Source organism: Micropterus salmoides, unplaced genomic scaffold (genome assembly GCF_014851395.1).
Source record: "Micropterus salmoides isolate LMB-PRFRI ecotype aquatic unplaced genomic scaffold, ASM1485139v1 Ms_hic_scaffold_20, whole genome shotgun sequence".
NCBI classification, from domain to species: domain Eukaryota; kingdom Metazoa; phylum Chordata; class Actinopteri; order Centrarchiformes; family Centrarchidae; genus Micropterus; species Micropterus salmoides.
The window spans coordinates 30,795,934-30,823,075 of NW_024041151.1; the positions used below are offsets into that span (position 1 = coordinate 30,795,934).

The following is a 27,142-nucleotide window of genomic DNA, read 5'->3' on the forward strand; positions in this document are numbered from 1 at the left end:
ATTATGCAAATAAGCAAAAACTCCATAATAGCTGTGTCAGAAAGTTTCTCATATTAGAGCTAAACAGGAGCCACATTAAAATGTGTTTCTGAAAACATTTGAGGTGAGTAATGGGCAATGCAGTTACGGAATCTTGATTCATATTTGATCAGCCCTGCCCAGCTTTACAGTTTTAGCTCAGTTTCAGGCTTATTTGCATTAAGTTGAGAGCGAGTTGTGTTTATGCAAATTCAGATTCGGCAAACGGTCAGTCAGCTCCATCATGCACCGTGTGGCCGGATCTCCTGCTCTCCAAAGAACATGACATCCATCAAGAACATGATGTTTTTTTTTTTCATTTAAAAAGCAACATGACCATATACAGCACACAGCTAGGTGCATTTGCTACTTTTATTTATTTGAAAGACTGCAATATTGAAGCTGACTGTAGATTAATGTAGGTGACCAAAGAGCTATAACAGTGCAATAGAAGGTTTTGTGGAACAACACTGTGCAGTGCCTGAATGCAATGGCATTGAAACTGTGAAAAGATACATTTCATTCAGGGTTCATTTTCTCCTGGCCTATTTCCCTATATACACAAATCATAATAGAGAACTTTCTGTTTTTACTTTTTTAAATTTAAATGTTTGCTGCTGGAGGATATACTGTGGTGCAATGGTCAGACAGAGGTACAGAATGCAGTATGTTGGTGGTATTTTGTTTAGGTTTGTCTGTACATCTGCTGTGTACAATTATCCATGTGAGAAACAGGTTACAGTCATAAATGAGGTTTGGTGCACGTGGATACATTTCAATCCTGCCTAATGCAAAGGAAGACATCAATGAAAATTCTGGGAAAAGCACTAATTCATGGTTAAAGTTTCAGTTTTGTAGAAACCCAAGCTGAGACATGATGTTAAAACTGATGTACATAACGAGGCATGATATTACATAGTTGCTCTCAGGAAAATCATCTATTGCGTTTTTCTCGACTGCTTGCCAAGTCACTTCCTCAGCTGTGCAATGCATTGTGGCCTTTAGAAAAATACACCTGATGTTTTACAGTCAATGATTCATAAAAGCAATTCATTGAGCAAGTCATGTCACTTACATAACTATAAAATTACAGACATCTTAGACTGTTAGAGCACAGTAAATATGAAAACTTCAACAGAAAAGTAAGATTTACAATGCAGTCTTCACCTTACTGCAATGTGCCTGCGCTATCAAGGAATTCTAGTTTGTAACATCAAATCATCATCAAATGAACTGAAAAGGCACATCACATTTCTCAAGCTGACATTTAAACCAGACATCCCTTAGAAAAGCATATTCACTGAATTACATGAAACCTCACAATGTTTCACATTGTACACAAAAATGTACCAAATCACTTTTCAACATACGATTCAGTATACAGCTTCCTTGGGGATGGTCTGTAAAAACGTTGAGGAATATCTACCTTGATGTCATAATCTGACGTCAAAGGAGATGTTCTCCATTATTTACAGCACCTGTGTTTAAGGCAACCCTGCTTTTCTCCAAAGAAACCAATGTTTTGGTGAATCAGCTCAGTGACCAGCTTGGCAGTGGGCATGTTCTAGCTACAGCACGTTTAACATAGTCTTATTCTGGTGGAAAAAAAGGTCAGTAGCCAGTTAGAAGTTGGCACCCTGTTACAAGACTATGGGTTAAAGGTCAGCTACAAATATCCTCACTGCGCAATGCTAAACTGATCAAAGAGCAAATCTGACAATAAACATTTACACTGCCACATTAAAGTCTTATTACAGGATCATTTCTCTTCTTGTGTTAATTTTGGAACCTTTGGTGACAGTTTTTTGTTGTCACTGAAACATCTTGGCTTTCAAGAAGTCTGTTTTATTTCTTTCTGTCTTTGTCCAAGATCAGAAGAGGTTCACAGGTTTCTGCAGAAATCAGGAGCAAGTGCTGATCCAGCACTTAGTGTAGTAGTAAGAGTTTCAACATGTTTCTTAGTCTGCCTTGCATTTCCATCTGTGAATTTTCCCGTTTGTGTCTAGCGGAGTACTGGATGCTGAGGAAGAAACGGATAAATACAAAATGCTTTGGTCCATGCACAATCTATCTGGACTGTTAAGGTTCATTTACTCCAGAGCACACTTGATTGTGGCTCATTTCCTAGCAGTCTGGAGATTGGGGTCTTGTTCATTTCTAACCGTTCTCCTTCCACAGTACTAAATGAATGCTATGGTCTGGCATGCTTGTGGCAAACACCAGTCCAGAGTCATTGCCCCCGTCCAGGCCATTGAGCCAGGAGGTAACGCCGGCCAAGAAGCTAGATCCTCGTTTGGATTTTCTGTAGGCTGGCAGAGGCCAGCGGCCAGAGATAACCTCTGTCCTCAAGTCCATCACATACAGGAAGTGGTTGTCGAAAAGGAGCGCAAACACCTCGCCAAAGCTGAGCAGGGATAGGTTAGCTGGGTCCTGTGTTTTTATCACCCTGGGAACATAAAACATGAGTGTGAGGTCAGTATGATCATATTGTCTGAAAATATAACGGTCTCTTGTCCAAATCATCATTCCAAGCAAACTATGATGAAAAATGGGCAAAACTTGTTATTTTTGTTTTACATGTGAAGGTGTGTCTGATTTAACAGTGAAAAAAGGTTGTTGTATCGAACATAAAGTCATCCATATCCTGTCACTGATTTCTGATTGATCATAGTGCATGGCTATCATTGGTGTTCTTCATTCACAGACACACCTCTTAGAACCACAATCATAATATTTGATAGTTTATGATAGATGGTGATGATACAATGATGATATAACACCCCTTAAAACTGTGCTTCTTTTAAGAGCAACTCTGTCAAAGCTCCTCACCCCTCTCAGCTCTGACAGTTGCTCCAGCATCCCTCTAACCCAGTTTCCACTGTTTCAGCAGACTCTCTTAATCATCCACAAATCCTACAAAACCTGAGCAAAAACTAAATATATATAGTCAATATATCCTATCTGACACATTTAAAAAACTACTAAAAAAGTTTAGAACAAACTTTTTGTATTGTGTGTTAGTAGTTTTATTGTTATTCTGTTTTGTTTTTATGTATTAATGTATTACTGTTACACACTTGGTGAGATCTGCTCTAGGAAGATAAGAAAAAAAAAACTAAGACACAAGAATGAGCTATTTGAACTCCACAACTTCAGTAATGTTAAGCTGCAGAACTGGCTTTTTTTACTAACCCATATCACAGAGAGCACATTTTGTCATGTATGCTATTTTACCTGAGAATCTCAAAACTGGCAAAGTCCCACTGATAAACTCCGAGGTCAGAGCTGCAGACGATGTAGCGTCCGTCAAACTGCAGGCGAGGCTGGAGGCTGATGCTGCGGTCCTCTGACACTGACAGGGTCTTCAAACACTTACAGTTGATTTCTCTCCCTAAAGGCCAGACCTGCAGAGGGAACACAGTGTTTGCTCCATCTTATGGACTCTTCATGTATCGCAGCTCACACATGAGAGTATCAGCTTCAAATGACTGTATTTCTTCACTAAAGAAACAACTGGAGACAGGAGCATTACCTTAATTTCATACTTATCAGCACTTAGGAGGATATAATCACCAGGACTATGCACCATAGATTCTACTTCACTCTTCTGTAACAACACCTGATGGGAAATATCAACACAAAATCCATATTTGAAACACATCAAGCATTTCATGGAGGAACTCTGATCATGTCAGTTAACACTTCAGTTTGAGATTTCTATCAGTGCTAGGGATCTAGCACATTACTAAGGCACTAAACACATTTATAACAACATGTGGGAACATCCTTGCTTTTCCTAAAATGAAATCTAGCTAAGGTGAGCTGACCTTGGTGACCCACTCAGTGTGTCCAGTCAGAGTGTTGAGACAGGCACCAGCAGACAGAGCCCAGACCTTCACAGAGAAGTCTGCAGAACCACTGACCAGCAAGTCCAGCTCATCATTGTAGTCCACACTGAAGACTGAGCAGACAAAGCATGTTTCAAGACTCAAATGTCTTTAAAAAACTCAGTTGTACAAAAAGGAATATTAATTCAAAAGGTCATAATATCTAATATATTTTAAACATTGGGAAATGGAAGTACAAAAACAATCACACATTTGGAAGTTGCATCACACATCCACAGATTTTTTAAATTTACAAATTATACACTGATTACAAATTACACACAACTGATTGTTTACAGCTTAATACATACACATATATAAAAGCCGAGCTTGTGGAGTTTATGGTTCCATTTAATTGCAGTTGCATTTTTGTTCTTACACTATGTCAGTGTTTCCCCTATATGCGTTCAGGAGCGGCAGTACTAAAATTTCCCACAACCATTATTATATCAATGCGCTACTAATTTTCACTCACACACTGTGCGAGCATGGTAACACTCATTGCTTGGCTCGCTTCCTCTCCTCGTTCTTCACAGAACATTTACGTTAAAAGCGATGTTATAACAGGAGGGAGGTGCATAGCCAGTGTTTGATTGTCCGAGCGGCAGAAAGTGAGGGTGAAGGCGAGCGGAGGAAAATATTCTGACAGTAAATTTACAGTGTGTCAGCTTCTCAAGACCAAGAAAAGTCTGTCTGTTGTTTCCCCAACTGTTGGAAAAGTGAAGCCGGTTTGCGCTAAGTTAGCTAACATCTCCCCTTCAGACTGTGCTGCTGAGCAAGGAAGCTTCTACAGGAGGTTAAGTTACGTCTTCAGCTGTTATGTAACTTAACATTAGCTCAGTTTATAGAGAGTAACTGGTAGCTACTTGTCCAATGTTGAGAACATCAGGTACAAACTTAGACTAAACTGGTGCAGCCTACAGCTCTGTCCTGTACAGACTGGTTCATCCTAAATTATTTTTCAGTTTACAGTTGGACAGAAAAGTGGTTATTGGGAAAAGAAAGGAGGGAGCTGAGGTGACTGGAGGAGCTGAGGTTAGTAAAACAAAGTAGTGATGCAAACTAGTCCTTATAAGCTGATGAGGAGATGTTTCTTTTTGGATTTTAATGTGCAAATAATATGCACCTCAGAAGGGAGGAGGTTTCTCATGAAATTTTAAGCTATTCTAATGTGCATCACATGCTCACGGACACAAGAGCAATGCTGCTGAGACTCTTTGTGTTGGGGTTTTATATTCTGACATACTACAGACTACGCGTACAAAAATCTTTTTGCTTCACCTCCGCTGCTACAACTCCATCCTAGGGGAAACACTGTGTGTTATATATTTTATATACCTCTTTAACACTGTACCCTGGAATGAAATGTGCTGTGTAAATAAAGTTGGGCTTGCTTTTACTCTAAATAAGCCAGAACAAATATTTGAAAATGTAAAACCAACCTGCTCCTGTGTGGCCACGGAACTGTTGGATTTTAGCCCCTGTGCTCCACTCCCAGCTTGCAATAGTGTTGTCAAAGGATCCAGTCACCAATTTCTGTTCATCAAACTTCACTGTGGCACAGGTGTGTGTCTGAATTCCATAAATACACTGCCCAGTGCGCACATCCCATAATTTGGCAGACAAGTCATCAGACCCTGAAAAACAAGAGGACATCCATGTTACTCTATAAAACCCCATCCAGACCGCCGTGGTGACGTGGGCCACACAGACATCTACGCTCTATTCTATTCCTTCACCTGGCATTCAGTAACCGTGTGTCTGTAGCATGTATCACACTGGAAATTTGACAAAATCAAGTATACTCCAAACTGTCCTTCTGCAGACTTTCAGTGTGCAGACACAATACAAATCAAGGAAATGAATAAGCTGCTTACAACTGCAAAAAGCATATCTATATTATTATTTAGATATGAATACTGTATGATTGGCCACCTGGCAATTCTGGCATATGCCAGAGGGGCCGGATATTGATATCAGTGTTTCCCACACATCAGCTTTACTTGGGCGGCCGTTGAGGTACAGTATTTAAGCATTTTACAGCCCATTTAAGCATTTTGCAGAGAAACACTGAGAGAAATGATCATCCATTATGTTATAAGACTCAGTCGGTGAATATTTCACAAGCCTGGACCAGGTAAAGCAACAGTGAACACTTTGGTGCAGGTGCAAGTGGGTACAATGTTGGTATCGGTTTCGGTTGGCTTTCTCATTAACAAGCCTCCTCCGCCCACCCGCGGGTGAAAACGTTATCGCGGGTGAAAATTGCGAGTGCTGTGTCATTTCGGCCACTTCATAAAACAGCCCACTGCTGATGGAGAAAGTCAAGAGGGCCGACAAATACAGGGAGAGAGAAAAAGAAAGAGGTAGGGCGAGCCGCTGTGTTTGCAGCAGAGGTGTATGTTCCGTGCTTGGGTGGAAATATTATAAGTGAAGGCAAGGAGAGCAGAATTAAGTAGGCTAGTGAGTAAGATTTTTTTTCATGTGTACTCCAATGTTGAGAGCAGTGTGTGAGAAAACAGTGTGTTCATGGATGTTGCTGGAAACGGGTACAGCCAGAGAGCCCTGGTCTTCTTGTAGGCTAGTGCTGGGAGGAAGGATGCTGCTGTAGGCCTAGCAGAGACAGGGAGGTAGAGGTAGGAAGAAAACAGTCACACAAAAATGTTCGGGTTGTAACTGACTGCAGTAGAAAAAGACTAACAGCAGACAAACAGACAGAGAGCACAGACTCTACAACATACTCAGATGGACAGCCATTGTTGTAACTGCATGTGCAAATTTGTGCACTTAAAAAACTATTGAGCATTGTGTGCCAGTCACAAACATATACTGTTACAAATCTGTTACCATTGGTGTCATTTACACTGGGGTCGCTGGGGACATGTCCCAAAGACTTTTTGAAAGTGAAATTGGTTAAAATATGTTCTGAAAAATAGCTTGGAACAAGAAATGTTAAATCACAAATGAAAATGCTTTGTTTATTTGCACAATAAGAAAACATGCAATGCAATTTAAATATAGAAGAAACAAATGTGCATTGTCCAAGAAAATTATTTGCTACTGATTTTACTGCATTATATTCCCATTTGATTGTTATATTTTGATTTGTCACCAGCTGAATTTTGTGCTACCATTCATATAAATAAAGATATTTACTCCATAAATTGGTGCAGAAAATGTCTCCAGAATGCAGGAGTGTTTAATGCTCAAAAACATCTGGGGGGAACCCCTGACCCCCCACTCATACATTTTATCATGGAAGGTAGTGTTAAAATATCTTCTCGTCTTGTTCTCGTGACCAAAGTCTTTCATCACACCCCTATTTTCAGACCTTATTTCACCAGCTCTTTTCAACTCAAAGTGACGCACTTGCTGTTACATACAGTCGGCCTACTGTTTATATTATTTCACCATCTGTAAACAAATGTAGCGTAAGTAGTGAAAGTGTGTTCGTGGGGATACGTGGTAAGGTGTGCTGGCATGGCTACAGTGCCAGGGAAGAATTTCTGTCCCAGTCCGCCCCTGATATGTAGTATGGAACTGGTAAATATCATATGACTTCTTTTGTGTTGCCCAATTATAGACAATGCTGTACCTGACAGCAGTGCTGAATACACAACATTGCTAAACAATGACCATGACTGTATGCCTCAACTTTAAGTGGGAAGGTTACAGCTATTAAAAAAAGCTTAAAGTGGCTTTATGTAGTTTTTACAATGAAATCACTTATTAGTAGATCAAATTTTTACTTCCTTATTGTCAATGGGTTTTAACCTCACTTCGAAATGAAGCACGCCTGTTTTCTCTGTTGCCTGCATCAGCCACTATTCTGCTTCTTACATGAGGACACCAGGTCGGGATGTCACTCTGTGCACACTCCCGAGCCTCTCTCCGACTACAGCGACAACACCGCAGCTCATGACATGCAGCCCACTAACACCATAAAACAACCGGCTCCTTGCACAAAACAAACTCCACGTAAGAATACAAAACAATAAAGACCAAACGAGATTCAGATGATGCCGGCTAACGCCCAGCAGTTGCTAACATTATCCGGTGCAAAGTTGTATCGCTTTCCACATTACTTCGCCAACTAAAAGGCTCACGCAGACTACATGACTCTCAGTGGCAGCCGATCGCTGTGCTGTTCAGACTACACAACTTGACAGTGGGAGTCTTGAAGTCATTGTGGCGTTCACACTACGTGACTGATAGTAGACAGGGGGTCACACACCGGGTACACAGCTTCTCCACCTCTCAGTCACTGTAACTAACGTGACCCACATAATATACAATACTGCAACAACACAGAGGAAGAGCCTTACAGTAAAGTTACTTACTGTGGTCTAACAATCCCATTTATAATATTCAGTCTAGCTCACTAACGGTTTCGTTATAATCCAATACATTTAGCTTTATTCACATTGCTGAGCCTCCAGTGAAAGATACAGATAGTAATGTTAATGAAAAGCAGACAGGCGAGCTAACGATGTATCTGTCTAAATGCAGCAAATGTACCGTTATCATTTAACAAGCACGGGTTACTTCAACCTCAAGCTGATAAAAACATTACTGTAATGTTGCAGCAGGAGTTCACCTGAGTTTCCAGCATGTTGTGTGAAGCGGTCTCCCTGTCCGTCTATAGCCGCTGTCACACTGCCTTTTTTTCTCGGGAGGATATTACCAATATGCGACTCGCTGTGCTGTATGAGCCGGGAACGTTAAAGTAACAGAGCCACAGCCTAATGCCGGTGTTTCCATGTTCAAGTGAGTTCAAGTGGGCACGCCTACGAACACACACCTAGTTGCAATCTTAAAACCTCCCCGCTAGTGGCCGCTGAACATAGATAATGCCCCTTTAAGTACCATTTTCAGTTGTTCTGGCTGATTAGGACTCTGCTCAGGTTGATGCTGGGTACAACAATGATAGGACTTAAGAGGGGTCACCAAACTCTATTTTCATGGAGACACAAGAACCAGTTACAACAACACTCAACAAGCTCACGGTGCACAGGTGGGAGGAGAGGAACAAACAGGAGGGTTCATGTGTTACATGACCACATCTGTTTCTGGAATAGTCACTCTGCTGCCACTGTAGTAATTTTATTAACAAGAGCAAACTACAAACTTGCAAATGTGCAAAAATAACACAAAACCATTTTATTTACATCTAATAACATCTACTCCACAGCCAGTAGTATTTAAATCTGAATCAATGTTAAATGTGGTTAAAGCAGGAACTTTGTAAATCAGTCTGCATTTATCTAAATGCGTATGAGTGATTCTTTCAGTGTGTGTTGTCCACATTATACTGTAAAAAGCTTATTCTTCAGTTCATTAAATCCCTGCATCCACCTGAAGGTAGAGAGGCATATTTGTTGATATATCTGGAGCCTCCAATCAGCAGCCAAGCACAGTGCCTTCACACACACACACACACACACACACACACACACACACACACACACACACACACACACACACACACACACACACACACACACACACACACACACACACACACACACACACAATTCACTGTGTTGATTTTCATTAAATCACACGCAAACCCATCAAGCCACTAAACATTACCACACACACCTCTACTGGTTGGTTAGAACTCTGTATTCTGCTGTTTATGTTAGAGACATTGGATTTACAGAGCTCTGTGTTACAGCCTCCTTTCCAAAAAAATCTGCACTTCATGTTTTATTTTTGAACACAATAGAAACATTGCTGTGTCACATTTTTACAGGTGGGGTAGGCAACGCTGGAGGGACAGCTACATTCAGAAAGTATCAAATCAAAGAAAACCTCCCACTCTCTTCAGGCCTTCCTCCACAGCCACTCTTCTAAAACACATCTTCATGTACAGGGAGTGCACGGGCAGGTAGACCGGTAGGCCAGCCAATCATTTCATTCGTACAAAATGAAATGATTGGGAAAACTTATTAGTCCTGCCAGAGTCACCGGATTGTTTTAATTTTTGTGTCAGAGCATTTGATTTATTAATTGCTGCCAGATGTAAAGAATTTCAACAAATTTCCACTTCACCCAGTCCTTTTGCACTTTGCACTGCTGCACATGCATGAACCAAAATAGCAATAGTGCTTGGAGACACCCAAACAGTCCATGTACCCAAGACCTACCACGCTGCTTTGCCACTGCGTATTAGAATAGGGCCCTAAGAACTAATAAAACAATAACCCCTATTCACAGCAGACATTTTAGCTTGTCATAGCAGGAAAGGCGCAGGTGGAATTAATAACACTAATTGCTTCATTCCATTTAAGCATCACCCCTGGAACTGACACACCTAAATGGAATGCAGCCACAATCAGTGTTATTCACTCAAGCTGATCTTTTCAAAGCAGACATAAGCTAAAAGGAGAGCGACACAAGTGGAAAGAACACCACTCTGAATGAATGCTACATCAGTGCTGTTCAGTGTCTGCAGGAGGTGCATCTGATTGCAAAACATTTGCCACAAAAACTTTATATGGTGAATCGATTAATGAAGTGTGTGGATGCAAAAACTATAAAATGAGCTCTAGCCCTATGCGTGTGAAATTGATCATATCTTTGCTGAAGCTGTGACTGAGAGGTGTTGACTCAAACCTATGGGACATCTGTAAATAACTAGGGAATAACATTGAAAATTAACCAGAGCCACAGTGTACCTGTGCAGAGAAGGCCATCCTTATAGTAGAGGGCGTATACTCGAGCACTGTGGCCAATGAGGGACGATGTCTCAAAGGCCTCCTGATCCTTCAACTGCATCATACGCAGTTTAGCCTTCAGGTAGACCCCCTTCCAGTGTGATGCATCCTGAATGGACTCATCAATCCTCCACCCCAACTCCCGACACACACCCTGCCACACCTCTGTACACGAGCTTATCACCTACAAGGAGAAGAACTATTGTTGGAATGTTTGAACACTTGAACACAACACTTTAAAAACTAGAAAGGGTGAGCTGATATACAGAACTATAGTATTATTTATGTGTGTCATATATATATATATATATATATATAATGTACAGCACCAAAAAAAACAATGGTTGGGAAAATATTGCACCACACCCATTAAGAAATATGACATATAAACAATTCCTTACGTGTGTGCAAAAACACTTAACCCTAGGAACACAAGATAAAAGGCGTCACATGACGACAGTCTTCCTGTCAATTAGTCATCAAAATAATCCATAAAGACTAAACTTTTTTTTCTGTACAAACTTTACATTTTGGATTTTGTTTCTTCAACATGCTACCAGCCTCTGTTTGTTAGCTGTGCTATTTTAGTAGTAGAAGACTGTGGGAATTTGAGGAGAACAGTTTCAAAAATAAAATACTTGCTGAATTAAACACTCATAACACTGTTAATTCAATGTCTATCATGTGTGTGATGGTATGAGTTTTCGGCCATTAACAAAATAACTACCCAGTTTGCCAATGGGCAGTGGATCTGTGCTCAGCAGATTACCAGTGACCACGGCTAGGCTGGGACCGAATATCATCTCCCAGTTGAAACTACGGTCAGACCTTAGCTATACTATCAGACTATCACCTCTTGAGGTTCAAGGTGGTATAACATCACAGGATATACCAAGGCTAGCTGGTTTTCATGCTAACTTCAGCAGATATCTCCACAAAACAGTACATAGACGTCTTTGACATGACATCAGAACTGTTCCCATTATGTTGATAATGTTTGTTCATTATTTGAATGTTTTAAATGGATCTTACACACTGTAGCTTTAATGTTTATGTTAACCATATATTTACAGGCGTGGAAGAAATCTTGCACTACTGATGATATCAAGCGTGAAGACAGAGACACTTATTGTGCTTTGGCATGTAGTTTTAAATGAGGAAAAACTATATTTTAAGGGCACAACAGTCAGTTCAAAACAAGGCATGCCAAACTGTCGTGTGTTTCAAAATTAAGAAGTCCACACTCCATGGCATTGGCCATTTTGTTTCCTGCCTTGCTATAATCTATCATTTCCAATGCAAAATATCATTACTGTAAGTACAGATGCCAAAAATGTATATACATTAAAAAAAACACTACTGTTGGTATTGGTAGCTCATATGCATTCAGCGTATAAGCAGTGAAGTCCACTTCAAAACTGTGGTTTGACTTATCTGTACATAGTTGGAATACAGGTGTTTGGTCCATGCAAAGGAACAAGCGCATTAAAACGCACTGACAGATTTTCCCTATCCTTGCAGCCCCACAAGTGAGGGAAACAAGAAGACATTTAAGACAAAGAGAAGCACCCTATGATTACACTACCAGTCCTCTGGAAGCACAATTTTTTTACCTTATTCCACTGTTTGCAGACCAGGCAGCAGGTGAGCAGGGTCTGAGGATCCAGCCAGCGCAGCAGGTAAAATGCCAGCTCCAGGGGAAGGAGGCGCAGGAAGTCACGCTTGAGCAGCGTCTCCAGTCCATTAGACAGATGACGCAGCTGGGCAGCACCACTTAAAGATATGATGTGGTCGAGAGACTGGTTGCGCTGCTGGTCATTCAGAGTAAGGAAAGTGGTGGAGACTGACTCCAGCCACCCCTCAAAGGCCGCCTTCTCCATGGGCACATGAGAGCGACCTGCAAAACCTATAAGAACAACGCAGGGTCTGACCACAAGATGACTATGAGTATCACTTGAAGCCACACAGTAGGAATTTGATAAATAATGTATTAGGGACAAATTAAGGGATTCCAATATGTTTTTTCCTGACTAAGGCTAAACAGTAAATGTATTCAGTTTGCTATAATACAAAAAAACTGAAAGAATATCTTGAATTTCAGAGGCTATAAATGTAAGCCAGTTTTAACTGAATCCAATTGTAATTGATTAATCATAGTCAATACAGAACAAGATGAAACCAAAAACAAAACAGAGTGGGAGGCTGAAATTTGAACGTTTTGTAACATGGCTTTGGACACTTGGTGTCTGTGGGTTGTAAATGTGTAGTTTAACTGAAAATTGGATTAGATAAAACGATATAATATAAATGCAATACATTACAAAATGTATAAACTACTTCAGTGAATAAATATCTTGCAACTATACATTACTAAGTAGCACTTCAATCAGTACTATCAGTATGTATTACATTATTTAAATCTCTTGAACAACCTTGAATGACTGACCTTTTTACAGAATGTAAAACACTAAGGTCATTATGCAAATTAAAATTGCACAAAACATAATGAGTGGAATGTCAATTATAGAAAAATAATAAATGACAATTTCGAATTTAATTTATTATTTAAATAATCTATTAAGCCAAACATTTCCTGGAAATTGATTTTAGTGATGTAATGTTATGACTTATCAAATGTATCACAAATGTGTAATAGTTTAAAAGGCCAGAAATGTAGCCAGAAAGAATCTTTTAAAGACTTGTTGGACAATAGCTGATACAATGACTTGTTGAAAAATTTTACAAAACATAACTAGCTTTGGTAAACTGTTGTCAGTCATCAGTTGTTACAAAAGACAATTCACAATCGATGCGAGTCAACCCTCAATGAATGCAGTGTTGAAGAAATGTGTACAAACAATATAACACACCTGATATGTCAAATAAACCATGTTCTGGGCGATTTAAATTCTGTCAATAAGACCATAATGTTAAAACTAAAACTAAAACAGATCAGCCTTCAGACAGTTTACCTAGCTGTGCCTTAACTAAAAAAGCCATATGGCCTGTTAGGTCAACAATGTATCTCATGCGTTTGTTTTAAATACTAATTTGGATGTAAACACTCTGAGCAATTCTATCTGTTTATGCATTCAGTCTAAGTTAGCTAACGTACCTGGCTAGTTAGCAACTTTTGCTGCAAACGTTAGCTAGTAACACCAACGTTACTACAATTTAATAGCAAGTTAGCTACGACTGGTAAACATCCACACAATCAATGAACACTATCGGCTACTAAATAAAATAACATTTAAAATGTAAACTCAAAATGTCCACCAACCAGAGAGTTGCAGGGAGTTTCTTTATCGCCACTTTTCGGGCATAGGGAACGTTAGTTCACATAGCGAAGTTAGCTGTCGTAAGCTAACCTGTCAGCAAGCAAGTTGAAAGGATTGTCCAAGTAACCTAGCTTCGTAGCTAACGTTAGCTAGCTACCATGATGAGAGTACTTGATTCTGATAATTGTGAATTACATATTGTTTCTAATGGAGGAGTCATCTACTAATTTCCCCAGCAGGGAGGTTTTAGGCAGTAGATAGAAGGATGGCAGGTTCAGACAGCATGAAGACCAAAAAATAATGGTAACGCTCTCTAGAGCCGCTTCTACCCTTAGCTAGGTCTTAAAGGAGGGGAGTATTTGTAACGCTTCCCTGAAAACAATGTCAGGACGTGGACACGTTCAAAAAAGTAAGTAAAGTATCATTGCTACGTTCCTTGCATATGTATCCGTTACACAGACATATTCATTTTATTTTTGGTTTGTAGTTGCCTTGGTATTTTCCCCTTTATAGGAGCTAATAATAAGCCTGTAAGACAAAACTGCGTGCTCAATTTCGTGTTTTCAACAGGGTCACTAGCTTCCGGTGTCGCGCACAATGTGGAATGGTGGACATAAATACCTTTTTATCAGCTTTTTATATACAGTCTATGGTAAATATCCATGTTTTTCTAGAAGAAGAGACTGCACGACAGTTTATGGCAAGTGATACATCATCATAGTCGGCTCTTTAGAAACGGAGCGCACAAAGTAATGAAATAGCTAAGGGGCCTCTAATAATTGTAAGACATGTTTTGTAGTTTTTTGGGTCTTTTGCTGTTTCCTTTTTTATTTCTTTAGTGGTAGGCTATGCAGTAGAGTATCTCTTATAATAACCATGCATTTACGGATCAAACGTTAAATGTTAAATACTTGGAAGTGAAGCTCTTTTGCTTTCAGAGGTAAAGGTAAGTTTAAGAGGTTAATACATAATTTCTTTAAGGTAGGCTGACAAAAGGTATGAGATGCTGAGTTCATGATGAACTGCATTGGATATAAAACATTTGTAAGATCACAGATCACTTTGTTTGGCAGAATCTTACTTGAGAAATCATCATATGAGGTTGAGCGTTTTTAGACAAAATAGTCAAAATAAATTCAGTTGGGATGCTGTTAATAATCTTTTCATATTGTTGACTTTTGCACTGGAAATTACATTTCATACAGAACACCTCAAAAGGTAAGGTGGCACCAGATTCATCTGATAAATGGGTGACAGACCAAATATTATTCACGGTGGTCACTGAAACAAAAACCTTTTTATAAAAGAATTAATATACAATTCCTAATGGAAACATCGTGCTGTGTGAAATTAGTTTGTATGATCATTTCCAATATATACAGTAGGCCTACTTGTGAATGAAATGAGGATAATTGCTGTAATTGTTGAGCAAAAAACTCACAATGTAAAAGAATATTTACAAGAATGGATCTTAACCATTGCTCCGTATTTGTATATACAGCCACAACCATTTGGTCTTTAAGGTTTACAATCAAAATCAATGGCCTGTAGACCATTTTCATTATCCTTTACCATGTTTTTTTTGAATATATAAAGGTTTTGTTTTCCAAATGTTTCCAGAGTTTTGCTTGTTGATGGTCTTTACCGGTTTGTTAGATTTGGAAAGAATATAAGCTGGGTAAATGCATCTTCAAAGCCTTTCCTTTCTGTGTAATATAAATGTGACAAAAACAGAAAGATCTCTATTTAACCATCTGTCTAACCTTGATTAGCATTTGTCCATTTTGTCACATATATTTAAAGTTTTACTTAATTTAGTATTCTTATTAATGTGCACACCTCTACTTACTACTTCTTACTGTAGTTTTGATGGTCATGGTACCATGTGCTGCCAAAAGATGGCAGTCATGTTTAGCTAATAATTCACATTATTCAAGTTCAGTTAACCAGGTGCTTTGGAAAATGAATGTATAATCTGAGTAGTCTTTAGAACCTTCTCAAAGACACTTTGCTCAATATCTGAATTTTTGACTGAGAGCATTTACACTTCAACGAAGAAAAGTGATGGTGAAATTGGGCAGCATTGTTTTTTAATCTCTGTTATTGTAAAACAAGGGAAGTGTTGCTTGATAAAGATATTGAGCATAAAAGCATTTTTTATTCCTGAAAGTCTCTCCAAAATCTGAGTTTCAATGCACTGTGAAAACTTTTACTGTATCTTTATATCACTATATTCAAGCAAGTCTAGGACTACTAGGCACACATTGTTATGTATTGATCTACAGCTCATAAATCCTGGGTGTGTTAGTAGTTTGTGATAAAAAAGAGTGTTATTGGTCACTCATTATCCAAAATCTTGGCATTTTTACCTGGTTTTGGAATAAAAACTACTATACCTGGCTTCATAGTCTGTGGAAGTGATACATTTTCTATCATTTCTTTTAGTGTTAAATAAAAGTACTTGTAATGTTCCCAAACATATTGATAAAAATGATCTGTAAGTCCATCTGTCCCAGGACAGTGATCCAGAGTAAAGCACTACACTGCACTGCTTTCACCAGATCCTCACAGTCACATTTATGAAATCCTCATTTATTTGAAGCGTATAAATGACTACAAAAAGGAATAATTTTCATTGGCTTTTCTCTTTGGGTCAGAGTATTTATTGTCATTGATGATCAGTGTTCCTATATTACTTATTTCTTGGGGGTGGGGGTGGTGGTTTGTTCAAAAAAGGCTGCTTTAGAATATAGACATTAGGCAGTGTCCCCTGGTAGGTAATTAACTTCTTAGAAATGAAAATATAAATGTTTCAAGTATTTGATCAATAAAGTGACAAGTGAGATGAATAGATAAGTAGGGGACCACAATTCTTTTTCAATTTATGCAAAAACATATGCAAACACACAAGCTGACCTGCTTCACTGGCTTGCTTGATCTGTGGCCATACCTCTGCTCCCGCTGCCCTGTCAGCCTCTGCAAAGGTTACATTCAGCTCCTTGCACACTACAGAGCCCTTGGTCAGACGCCATAGCTCATCTCTGAAGCACCTTATAAACTTCATGATGATCTTTAAACGGCCACCTGACACACAAAGCTGGCAAGGTGCTTGACCTCGTTCTTGTCCGAAACTGTGCCACCGAGTGCCTAACAGTCACACTGCTACACATGTCGGACCACTATTTCATTCAGTTCACGGTATGCCTACAGGAACAGCCCATTGTTCCAGCACCAGACGATCCTACCTTCGCGGCGCGGATCAGGGGCTGCCTCTCGGAGATATCTGCATGGATGAAGGCTTGCCACATTCAACTAAACCTCTCTAAAACTGAACTCTTGGGCATTCCAGCCAAGCAATCTATCCACCATAAAATCAAACTACAAATCGACTCTTCAACCATCACTCCAACCAGGGTGGTGAGTGGGTGTCATGACTGATGACCAGCTGTCCTTTTCAGACCATGTCGTGCCGCTTTCGCTCTATACAACATCAGAAAAATCCCTACCTCACTCAGTATGCCACCCAGCTTCTGGTACAGGCAATGGTCTCACACCTCGACTTTTGCAATGCCCTCCTAGCAGGTTTTCCAACTTGTGCGTTGAAAACCCTACAAATGATTCAGAACGCAGCAGCACGTCTGGTTTTTGATCAGCCCACAAGGACTCAACCCAGAGGAAAAATCTTTTGCTCAGAATAGTCTTTTCTTTAACTCTTGAGAAAACACTAAGATCTCAATAGTATATCTTTTTGAGATCACTCCAATCTGAATTGTTGCTCCTAAAACCCCTTAGGAGAAAAGGATAAGATGAAGTGAGATTGAGGTTTTGAGACTTGGGTAAAACAAATGGATACTGAATTGAGATTACAACAGGAGATTGGAAGTCACAGATGAGATCTCATTATTGTATCTTTTTGAGATCACTTGGTGGAGTGTTGTCTTTAAATAGAGTACAATTTTCCTTTTACTTAAAAGAGGAGAAATACCATATCCACATTTAAAGTCCTAAAAATTCTACTCAAGTAAAAGGTATAAAATTATTCTATAGTGAATGTACTTAAGTATCAAAAGTAAAAGTGCTTATTCTGTATGACAGATACATGTTGTATCTCAGTTCTTGCATGCATTCAGTCATTAGTGAATTAATCTCTATACATCAGGTCAAAGTATTGGGTGTTCCAGTTATGCTGGCTGTGATTACCTTAACCAATTGGAAAGCATGACATTTGAAAGTGCATTATTTTCAATGTCAAAATGTATTTTATTTTTCTCAGTAACTTAAAATTAACAATAAATACAATAAGGATTTGAAATTAAGGGGAGTAAAAGTACAAACCCCCATAAAAAGAAAATATTACTGTCAACATTTGACGTAAGTAAAGTACTTACTTACTTACTTAAAATAACCCCTAAGTATACCCTTAAATATCTTGGAGATTTTTTTCTGATCTACATTCTGGAGACTAAAATGACACTTATTTAAGATATTGTAGAGATCTCATCTTTTGATTAGAGTAAGACAGAGATGTGTTTTTGCTCCTGAGGTCAATATGAGAAAACTGAGACATATTTGAGAAGAATCATGAGATCCCAGGAGTCATAGCTGAGTTTTCTTTGAGCTCTTTCTCTGATCTCATGGTCCACTGTTCAGTAGACTTAAATAAGACTTATTTAACCCTCTGGGGGCGGATCAGTTAGAGATCTCTTGCTTTGATCAGAGTCAGACATGAATGAGATTTTATATGGTTGTTTCTCCTGAGATGAATTTGAGAAGTGGGAGAAAAGGCCTTTGGTCTCATCTTGGTATTAAAAGCAGCTCATTTGTGTCTAGGAGAAAAGAAACAACTATGAGATCTCATCTTGGATTTTGCTTTCCTATGGGAAGTCACTCCATTACTATGTGACCTCCACTGGCTACCCATGGCCTCCAGAATCAGATTCAAGTCACTAATGCTTGCATAGAGAGTGACTACTGGGTCTGCACCTTTCTACCCAAGCTCCATAATACAAGTATTGTATTGTATTGTCAGTTGTAGATCTCGTGATGTATTTGATGCTTTGTTGATGCTTGTATGTTGTTTCTCCAATGTAAGTCGCTTTGGATAAAGGCGTCTGCCAAATGAGTAAATGTAATGTAATGTAATGATAACACGGTGATGCCTACCTTCCTCCTTTTTGCCCAGCCCATGTACTGAGTCAACAGTGCTAATCTTGTCATTGTGGAGCGATCTTGACCAGAATCTGTGACACCTTTCTCCTTGAGACCACGCACTTTCAAATTCCAGCAATGTTTATAACACTCAAGCTCCAGGTCTCTCTCATGTTGGCATTCTCTGTCCTGATTTTTGTTACCTCGTTTTCTAAAGTAAGAGTTTTGCAGTCTTTTATTTCATTGGTGTCGAACCCTAAATGCCACTTCTGCAATCTTGACAGTGTTGTTCTTCATTTGCTTCATTAAGCTCTTGTAGCATAGCAGAGAGGTTGTTCACATCAGCAAGTAAGGTGAGGTTGAATACCTCCCCTCCCCTTCTTTCCTGATTTTTTTAATGTTTCCGTGGACAGTAACATTAAGTTGGATGGTTGGGTGAGTCCCTATGTGACAGATTTTTCACAAAGTTGTTGTTGTGGGGTTGTTGTCCTTTATCCTCCAAAAAAAGAAAATAAAACTTAGAAATTGTGTCAACAAATACTACAAACTATCAAAAGATTTTATTTTTATTTTTATTTTATTTTATTATTATTTTTAAATGTAATATCTTTATTATTCCAAATTAAATATTTATTTATTTATAAGGGTTGTGTTTGTAAAGAATTACAAGGACAATAATATTTGTTTATAATAGTTAGATAGTTAGTTATCACGGAAACTTGAGAGGAATTGGCGTTCCACCAAAGTGGAAAATTCTCGTTTAATTTGGCAAGATAGTCTTAAAACTTATAGGAAGGCCCTCCATAATGCCAGAGCAGCGTACTACTTGTCATTAATAGAGGAAAATAGGAACAACCCCAGGTTTCTTTTCAGCACTGTAGCCAGGCTGACAGAGAGTCACAGCTCTATTGAGCCAAGTATTCCCATAGCTCTCAGTAGTTACGACTTCATGAGCTTCTTTAATGATAAAATTCTAGCTATTAGAGACAAAATTCACCAAGACCTGCCCTCAATTGGCACCGACTTATCTCTTAACCCAGGAACCTTAGAAACAGCTGTAGAACCAGATACATGTTTAGACTGTTTTGCTTCCCTCAATCTTTACCAACTAACTTCAATAATTTCTTCATCTAAACCATCAACCTGCCTCTTAGACCCCATCCCGACTAGGCTGCTTAAAGATGTTTTACCCTTAGTCAGCACCTCTATGCTAGATATGATCAATCTATCTCTATCAACAGGCTATGTACCACAGTACTTTAAAGTAGCTGTAATTAAACCTCTTCTGAAAAAGCCCAAACTTGATCCGGATGTTTTAGCCAACTATAGACCTATATCTAACCTTCCATTTCTCTCTAAGGTTCTGGAGAAAGCAGTTGCTAAACAGCTGTGTGACTTTCTACAGAGCAATAGTTTATTTGAGGATTTTCAGTCAGGATTTAGAGCTCATCATAGCACAGAGACAGCACTGGTGAAAATTACTAATGACCTCCTTATTGCATCAGACAAAGGACTTGTCTCTGTACTGGTTTTATTAGATCTTAGTGCTGCATTTGATACCATTGACAATCAGATCCTATTGCAGAGACTGGAACATTTCATTGGCATTAAAGGAACCGCTCTAAGCTGGTTTAAGTCCTATTTATCAGATCGATTTCAATTTGTACATGTTAACGATGAGTCCTCCATGCATGCCAAAGTTACTCATGGAGTTCCTCAAGGATCTGTCCTTGGACCAATCCTCTTCACTTTATATATGTTTCCTTTAGGCAATATTATCAGGAAACATTCCATAAGCTTTCATTGTTATACAGATGATACTCAGTTATATCTATCGATCAAGCCAGATGAAACTCATAAGTTAGCTAAACTTCAAATGTGCCTTCAGGATGTTAAAACCTGGATGACCTGTAATTTTCTCTTGTTAAACTCAGATAAAACTGAAGTTATTGCTCTGGGGCCTAAGCACCTCCGTGACGCATTATCTAAAGATATAGTTTCCCTGGATGGCATCGCCTTGGCCTCCAGCACCACTGTGAGGGATCTTGGAGTTATCTTTGATCAGGACATGTCGTTTAAGTCTCACATTAAGCAAATTTCAAGGACCGCCTTCTTTCACCTACGTAATATTGCAAAATCAGGAACATCCTGTCTAAAAATGATGCAGAAAAACTAGTCCATGCATTTGTTACTTCTAGGCTGGATTACTGCAATTCCTTATTATCAGGCTGCTCGAAAAAGTCCATTAAGACTCTTCAGCTGATCCAGAATGCTGCAGCACGTGTTCTGACAGGAACCAGGAAAAGAGATCACATTTCTCCTGTCTTAGCTTCTTTGCATTGGCTTACAGTAAAATCCAGAATAGAATTTAAAATCATTCTTCTTACCTACAAAGCTTTTAATGGTCACGCACCATCTTATCTTAAAGAGCTCATAGTACCTTACTACCCCACCAGAGCACTGCGCTCCCAGAATGCAGGGTTACTTGTGGTTCCTAGAGTCTCCAAAAGTAGACTAGGAGCCAGAGCGTTCAGCTATCAAGCTCCTCTCCTGTGGAACCAGGTTCCAGTTTGGGTTCAGGAGGCAGACACCATCTCCACATTTAAGAGTAGGCTTAAGACTTTCCTCTTTGATAAAGCTTATAGTTAGGGCTGGCTCAGGTAGTCCTGAACCATCCCTTAGTTATGCTGCTATAGGCCTAGACTGCCGGGGACTTCCCATGATGCACTGAGCTCCTCTCTCCTCTACTTTCTCTCCCTCTGTATGCAACCTTATCCCATTATTGCATGTTACTAACACAACTTCTCCCCTTTCTGGTAGTCTTGTGCTTTCTCGTCCCTCTCCTCTCTCCTCCTATCACTTCCTGCAGGTTTTCTGGCTCTGGAGCTGTGGAGTCTGGATCTGTGGCTGCGGGTCACCTGCTGCCCCTGTGTTCCTGCTCGACACCCTCTACTGCAACGACTATTGTTGCTAGTCTTATTGTTATTATTGTTATTATAATCATTAACATTACGATGGTTACCATTAACACTATTATAAATATCTGTACCATTTTTCATTTAGTCTATAGCAACATTACCTTCACTGTCTGTACCTCTGTGTGTATATTGTGTAGGCTGCCTCCCTCCCCTCTCTCTCTCCTTACATCTCTCTCTCTCTCTCTCTCACTCACACACACACACACACACACACACACACACACACACACACACCCCCCAACCGGTCGAGGCAGATGGTCGCCCACCCTGAGCCATGGTTCTGCTCGAAGTTTCTGCCTCTTAAAAGGAAGTTTTTCCTTGCCTCTGTCGCCTAGTGCTTGCTCTTGGTGGGAACTGTTGGGCTTCTGTAAATAACATCACAGGGTACGGTCTAGACCTGCTCTTTTATGAAAAGCGCTGTGAGATAACTGTTGTTGTGATTTGGCGCTATATAAATAAAATTGAATTGAATTGAATTGAATAGAGCAACAGGGATCTTATTTATGTCAAAATTGCATTAAGGAGGAATTCATTGGAATAAAGTACCATAGTTTATCCTTTCCTTGGATGTAATTTTTTGTCCACTTGACCTTAAATGTAGTGTTGGAAGTACCAATATCTAAGACATTTAGACCCCCTTCACGATATGTGTTACCTTCTTTTTTAAATAATGGGGTTTATTTCCATCCATCCATTGTCAACCGCTTATCCTGCGTACAGGGCCGTGGGGGGCTGGAGCCAATCCCAGCGGACATCGGGCGAAAGGCGGGGTACACCCTGGACAGGTCGCCAATCCATCGCAGGGCTGGGGTTTATTTCTCCAAACAAAATTAAAAAGGAATCTGACCATTTCTTGTGGGATATCTAAGACCATTGCTATATAAACCAAACTTGAGAGTCCTTCACTTTTAGATAACAATACATGGCCATTTAAAAAACAAATCTCTCAACATCTGCTATCATTTTCCCCCTTTTTCAATCAGTGGATTTAAATTTAATTCCACCTTCTGTCTTGATTTTTTACATATTTTAATACCCAAATATCAGACATAACATCAACATATTTTATAGGGATATCATATTACATATTCAACCAAGTCATTCTGCCAATCTTTTAAAGCAAAAAGCTCATACTTGTTCATATTTGTATCATCTGCTAATTGCATTTTAATTATTTTCTGGCTATCTGAATACCTTTGAAATGATCTTTTTAATGTGAAGTGCTGTTGTTTGCATAACTAGCAAAAATAAGAAGGGAGCAGCTGGATTCCCTTGTTTAATCCCTCTGCCAATATTAAATCTAGGAGTGGTGCCAAATGGTAACAGAACTATTACAACCTTCGCAAAGTATCTGGATCACACGTTTAAAATAAATTATTAAATAAAAAACTATGCTCCACAGTGTCAAATGCCTTATAAAAGTCTAAAAACAAAATACAGGACCAGCCCTGACAGTGTTGGAGCCCTAACCTGGTATCTGGGAATGGGTCTCCCCACAAACTGTGTGTCAACCCATAGACTGCTTTCTTGCATTGTGGTGAATTTATGGGATCATTTTTCTAGAAATGCAAGAGCAGGTTTAGTAGTCACGGTGGAGGGGACACAAATGAAGAGGAGGGTCTGGGGGTCCTCCCCCAGAATTTAAACATTAAAGACTTCATTTCCTGCATTCTGGTGAAAAGTTCTGCAGCAATGTATGGTGGGAATGTCTTTATTAATCTAGAGGGAAACATACATATCTGAATTTGCAGAGTTTTTGTCAACTTTAGTCCTTAAAACGGACAAAGTTATTATTGTAGGGGATTTTAATATTCATGTGGACGTTGAGAATGACAGCTTCAGTACTGCGTTTATCTCTCTGTTAGATTCCATTGGCTTCTCTCAGAGTGTTCATGAACCCACTCACTGTTTTAACCACACCCTGGACCTTGTTTTGGTGTATGGTATTGAAATTGAACATTTAACAGTGGTCCCACAGAATCCATCTTTGTCCGACCACTGTTTGATAACTTTTGAGTTTGTATTGCTGAACTACTCGCCATTGGGCAAAAATTTCTATACAAGATGTCTGTCTGATAGTGCTGTAGCTAAATTTAAGGATGCGATTCCATCAGCTCTATATTCATTATCAAGTCACAAAGTAACGGAGGACTCCTATGCTAATTTCAGTCCCTCCCAAATCGATCATCTTGTTGATAGTGCTGCAGGCTCGCTGCGAATGACACTCGACTCTGTAGCCCCTCTAAAAAAGAAAATACTAAAACAAAGACGGTTAGCTCCATGGTATAATACTGATACTCGCAAATTAAAGCAAATATCGCGGAAACTTGAGAGGAATTGGCGTTCCACCAAACTGGAAAATTATCATTTAATTTGGCAAGATAGTCTTAAAACTTATAGGAAGGCCCTCCGTAATGCCAGAGCAGCGTACTGCTCGTCATTAATAGAGGAAAATAGGAACAACCCCAGGTTTCTTTTCAGCACTGTAGCCAGGCTGACAGAGAGTCACAGCTCTATTGAGCCAAGTATTCCCATAGCTCTCAGTAGTTACGACTTCATGAGCTTCTTTAATGATAAAATTCTAACTATTAGAAACAAAATTCACCAAGACCTGCCCTCAACTGGCACCGACTTATCTCTTAACTCAGGAACCTTTGAAACAGCTGTAGAACCAGATATATGTTTAGACTGTTTTGCTTCCCTCAATCTTTACCAACTAACTTCAATAATTTCTTCATCTAAACCATCAACCTGCCTCTTAGACCCCATCCCGACTAGGTTGGACTAGGATGTTTTACCCTTAGTCAGCACTTCTATACTAGCTATGATCAATCTATCTCTATCAACAGGCTATGTACCACAGTACTTTAAAGTAGCTTTAATTAAACCTCTTCTGAAAAAGCCCAAACTTGATCTGGATGTTTTAGCCAACTATAGACCTATATCTAACCATTTCTCTCTAGTCCATTAAGACTCTTCGGCTGATTCAGAATGCTGCAGCACGTGTTCTGACAGGAACCAGGAAAAGAGATCATATTTCTCCTGTCTTAGCTTTTCTGCATTGGCTTCCAGTAAAATCCAGAATAGAATTTAAAATCATTCTTCTTACCTACAAAGCTCTTAATGGTCAGGCACCATCTTATCTTAAAGAGCTCATAGTACCTTACTACCCCACCAGAGCACTGCACTCCCAGAATGCAGGGTTACTTGTGGTGTCTGGACTTGTGGCATCAGCTGGGCGGAGTTGATTTGCTCTGAGTCGAAAACTTTCTCTTGAGAGTGCCCCCTGACATTTTGCGCCCTGCCCACATTGTTACATTTATCATCCCATGCACTTACACACGTCTGTTTGAGTATGTGCAAGTTCACACACACACACACACACACACACACACACACACACACAGAGTAGCGTACAGGCTAACATTACTTATCTAAAAATCGTTATAAATAACAAGTTAGCTAACATTATTAGTTTGGTAAAAGCTTCAGCTCAGACTACATATATGATCAATGCTTATATTAATCTTGAAGCAATCCAGTTTGCCTACACCTACACACACAGTGCAAGAGGAGAAAGAGAAAGCCATGCAACATGCATGGGAAGAATTAGGCCTACAATATAATATATTTATATATTTTTCTCACCTTGTCCTGGATGGTCTGAATAAGCTTTTTAGAAATAAAGTTGCTAAGAGGGTCTGAAAACTCATAAATCTAGAACTTCACACTACAACGTCTGAAGGGGGCACTCCCCTCACTCCAGTGATTCTATAAAGTTGGAGGTTCAAAAAAGATTCCAGAATTTTAGTTTCTAGTATATGACATCCCAAGGAGGTTATAGGGCAACTGGACTTAGATGAAGATACTTGAAGACGTTTTGCCTCTCCTTCAAGAGTCTTCTTCAGTTCTGGCTTCTTGGATGAGAGGCGAAATGTCTTTAGGTTTCTTCAATTTTGATTTTAATGTGTTTGGAGAACTATGACCTGGATGACTGAGAACCTTCACAGATATCTTGCTTAGTGTATGTTAAGTTTTAAAAACACCGAATCCTACACATCCCATAATGCAGCTTAATAGTGTATTTTAATTAGACCCTCAACAGGGAGCGTCCAGACTTTCAGTTTGTAACACTCTTATAGATGTATAGTCTCCAAGCCCATGAAAATTGGAGGATAATTAGAAAATTATATTTAATTTTGTCCACAAAGTAAACTGAATCTTACCGATTAGACTGACTAAAACTAAAAGCGAAACATTTGGCACTAATAAAAGTTCCACTTCTCTTGTGCTAGAAATGTAAGCAATTTCAAATTCATCTCCTGAAGCTTGTATGATGGTGAGGCATAGGTTAGATGTTCTTTGGACCAAAGCTTTTGTTTTCCCATCAATTCACACATCTGTGCAAATGTAATCGCTAATACTGGATTTCTAGTGAAGTGGGTAACTGCTTTGGCACCCTTCTAACACCTCTTTGTGTCTGCCAAGTCATGGAAGTACAACCTGGTGAAAGAATCTCAACAATTTTCCCTTTCTCAATGGGCTTTTGTGGGCAATAACATGGAACAAAAGTCATTCCAATAAGCTGTACTTTATAATATATTACTGACAGTTCTCTCCCTCACTCGAACATCAATACGAACACCTATTACCAATGCTGCTTGGGGGCCCTGGGCTAAATGCCTATAGTTGCCTATAAATGGTCAGTGAAATGCCCCTCATTAATATTAATACTGACTGCATGGAGATAAATTAGAAATTTAACCCAGTGTGACCCTGGTGTTCTTTTTGGTGAAGCAGAAGCATGTTGTTTGGTGGATAAAATGCGCACATACACGCAACGCTTGTGCACTGAAGGAAAGGGGGCACTGGAGCTCCACTTCTTTATAACCAATCTGCAGGAAGGGTCATCCCTCCTGAGTAATGACAGTGTTGGAGGGGGACACATAGGCTACTGTATATGCAACGCGTTCTCATCTCAGTGCGTCATTAGTCTGGTATATGCAAGGATGGATGACCCGGGTACTAATTTGGATTCCCTCGTTTGAAAAGATAGTAAACCAAATGCATTGCACTTGTGTTTAAACATTTCACTCACTTAATGAGGCTGCCAC

The 27,142-nt window shown here is 39.4% G+C and overlaps 1 protein-coding gene across 1 annotated transcript; it reads right to left on the reverse strand.

Annotated features, from left to right (window-relative positions):
- Window positions 1-376: 376 nt before the first annotated feature.
- fbxw2 (F-box and WD repeat domain containing 2) lies at window positions 377-14,223 on the reverse strand. The gene is made up of 8 exons (XM_038734060.1): window positions 13,905-14,223; window positions 12,238-12,530; window positions 10,586-10,808; window positions 5,348-5,542; window positions 3,846-3,979; window positions 3,551-3,637; window positions 3,253-3,422; window positions 377-2,464 (listed from the first exon to the last, which is right to left on the reverse strand). Exons 2-8 carry the CDS (start codon window positions 12,502-12,504, stop codon window positions 2,176-2,178), a joined length of 1,365 nt encoding a protein of 454 aa, XP_038589988.1. The 5' UTR covers window positions 12,505-12,530; window positions 13,905-14,223; the 3' UTR covers window positions 377-2,175.
- Window positions 14,224-27,142: the final 12,919 nt, after the last annotated feature.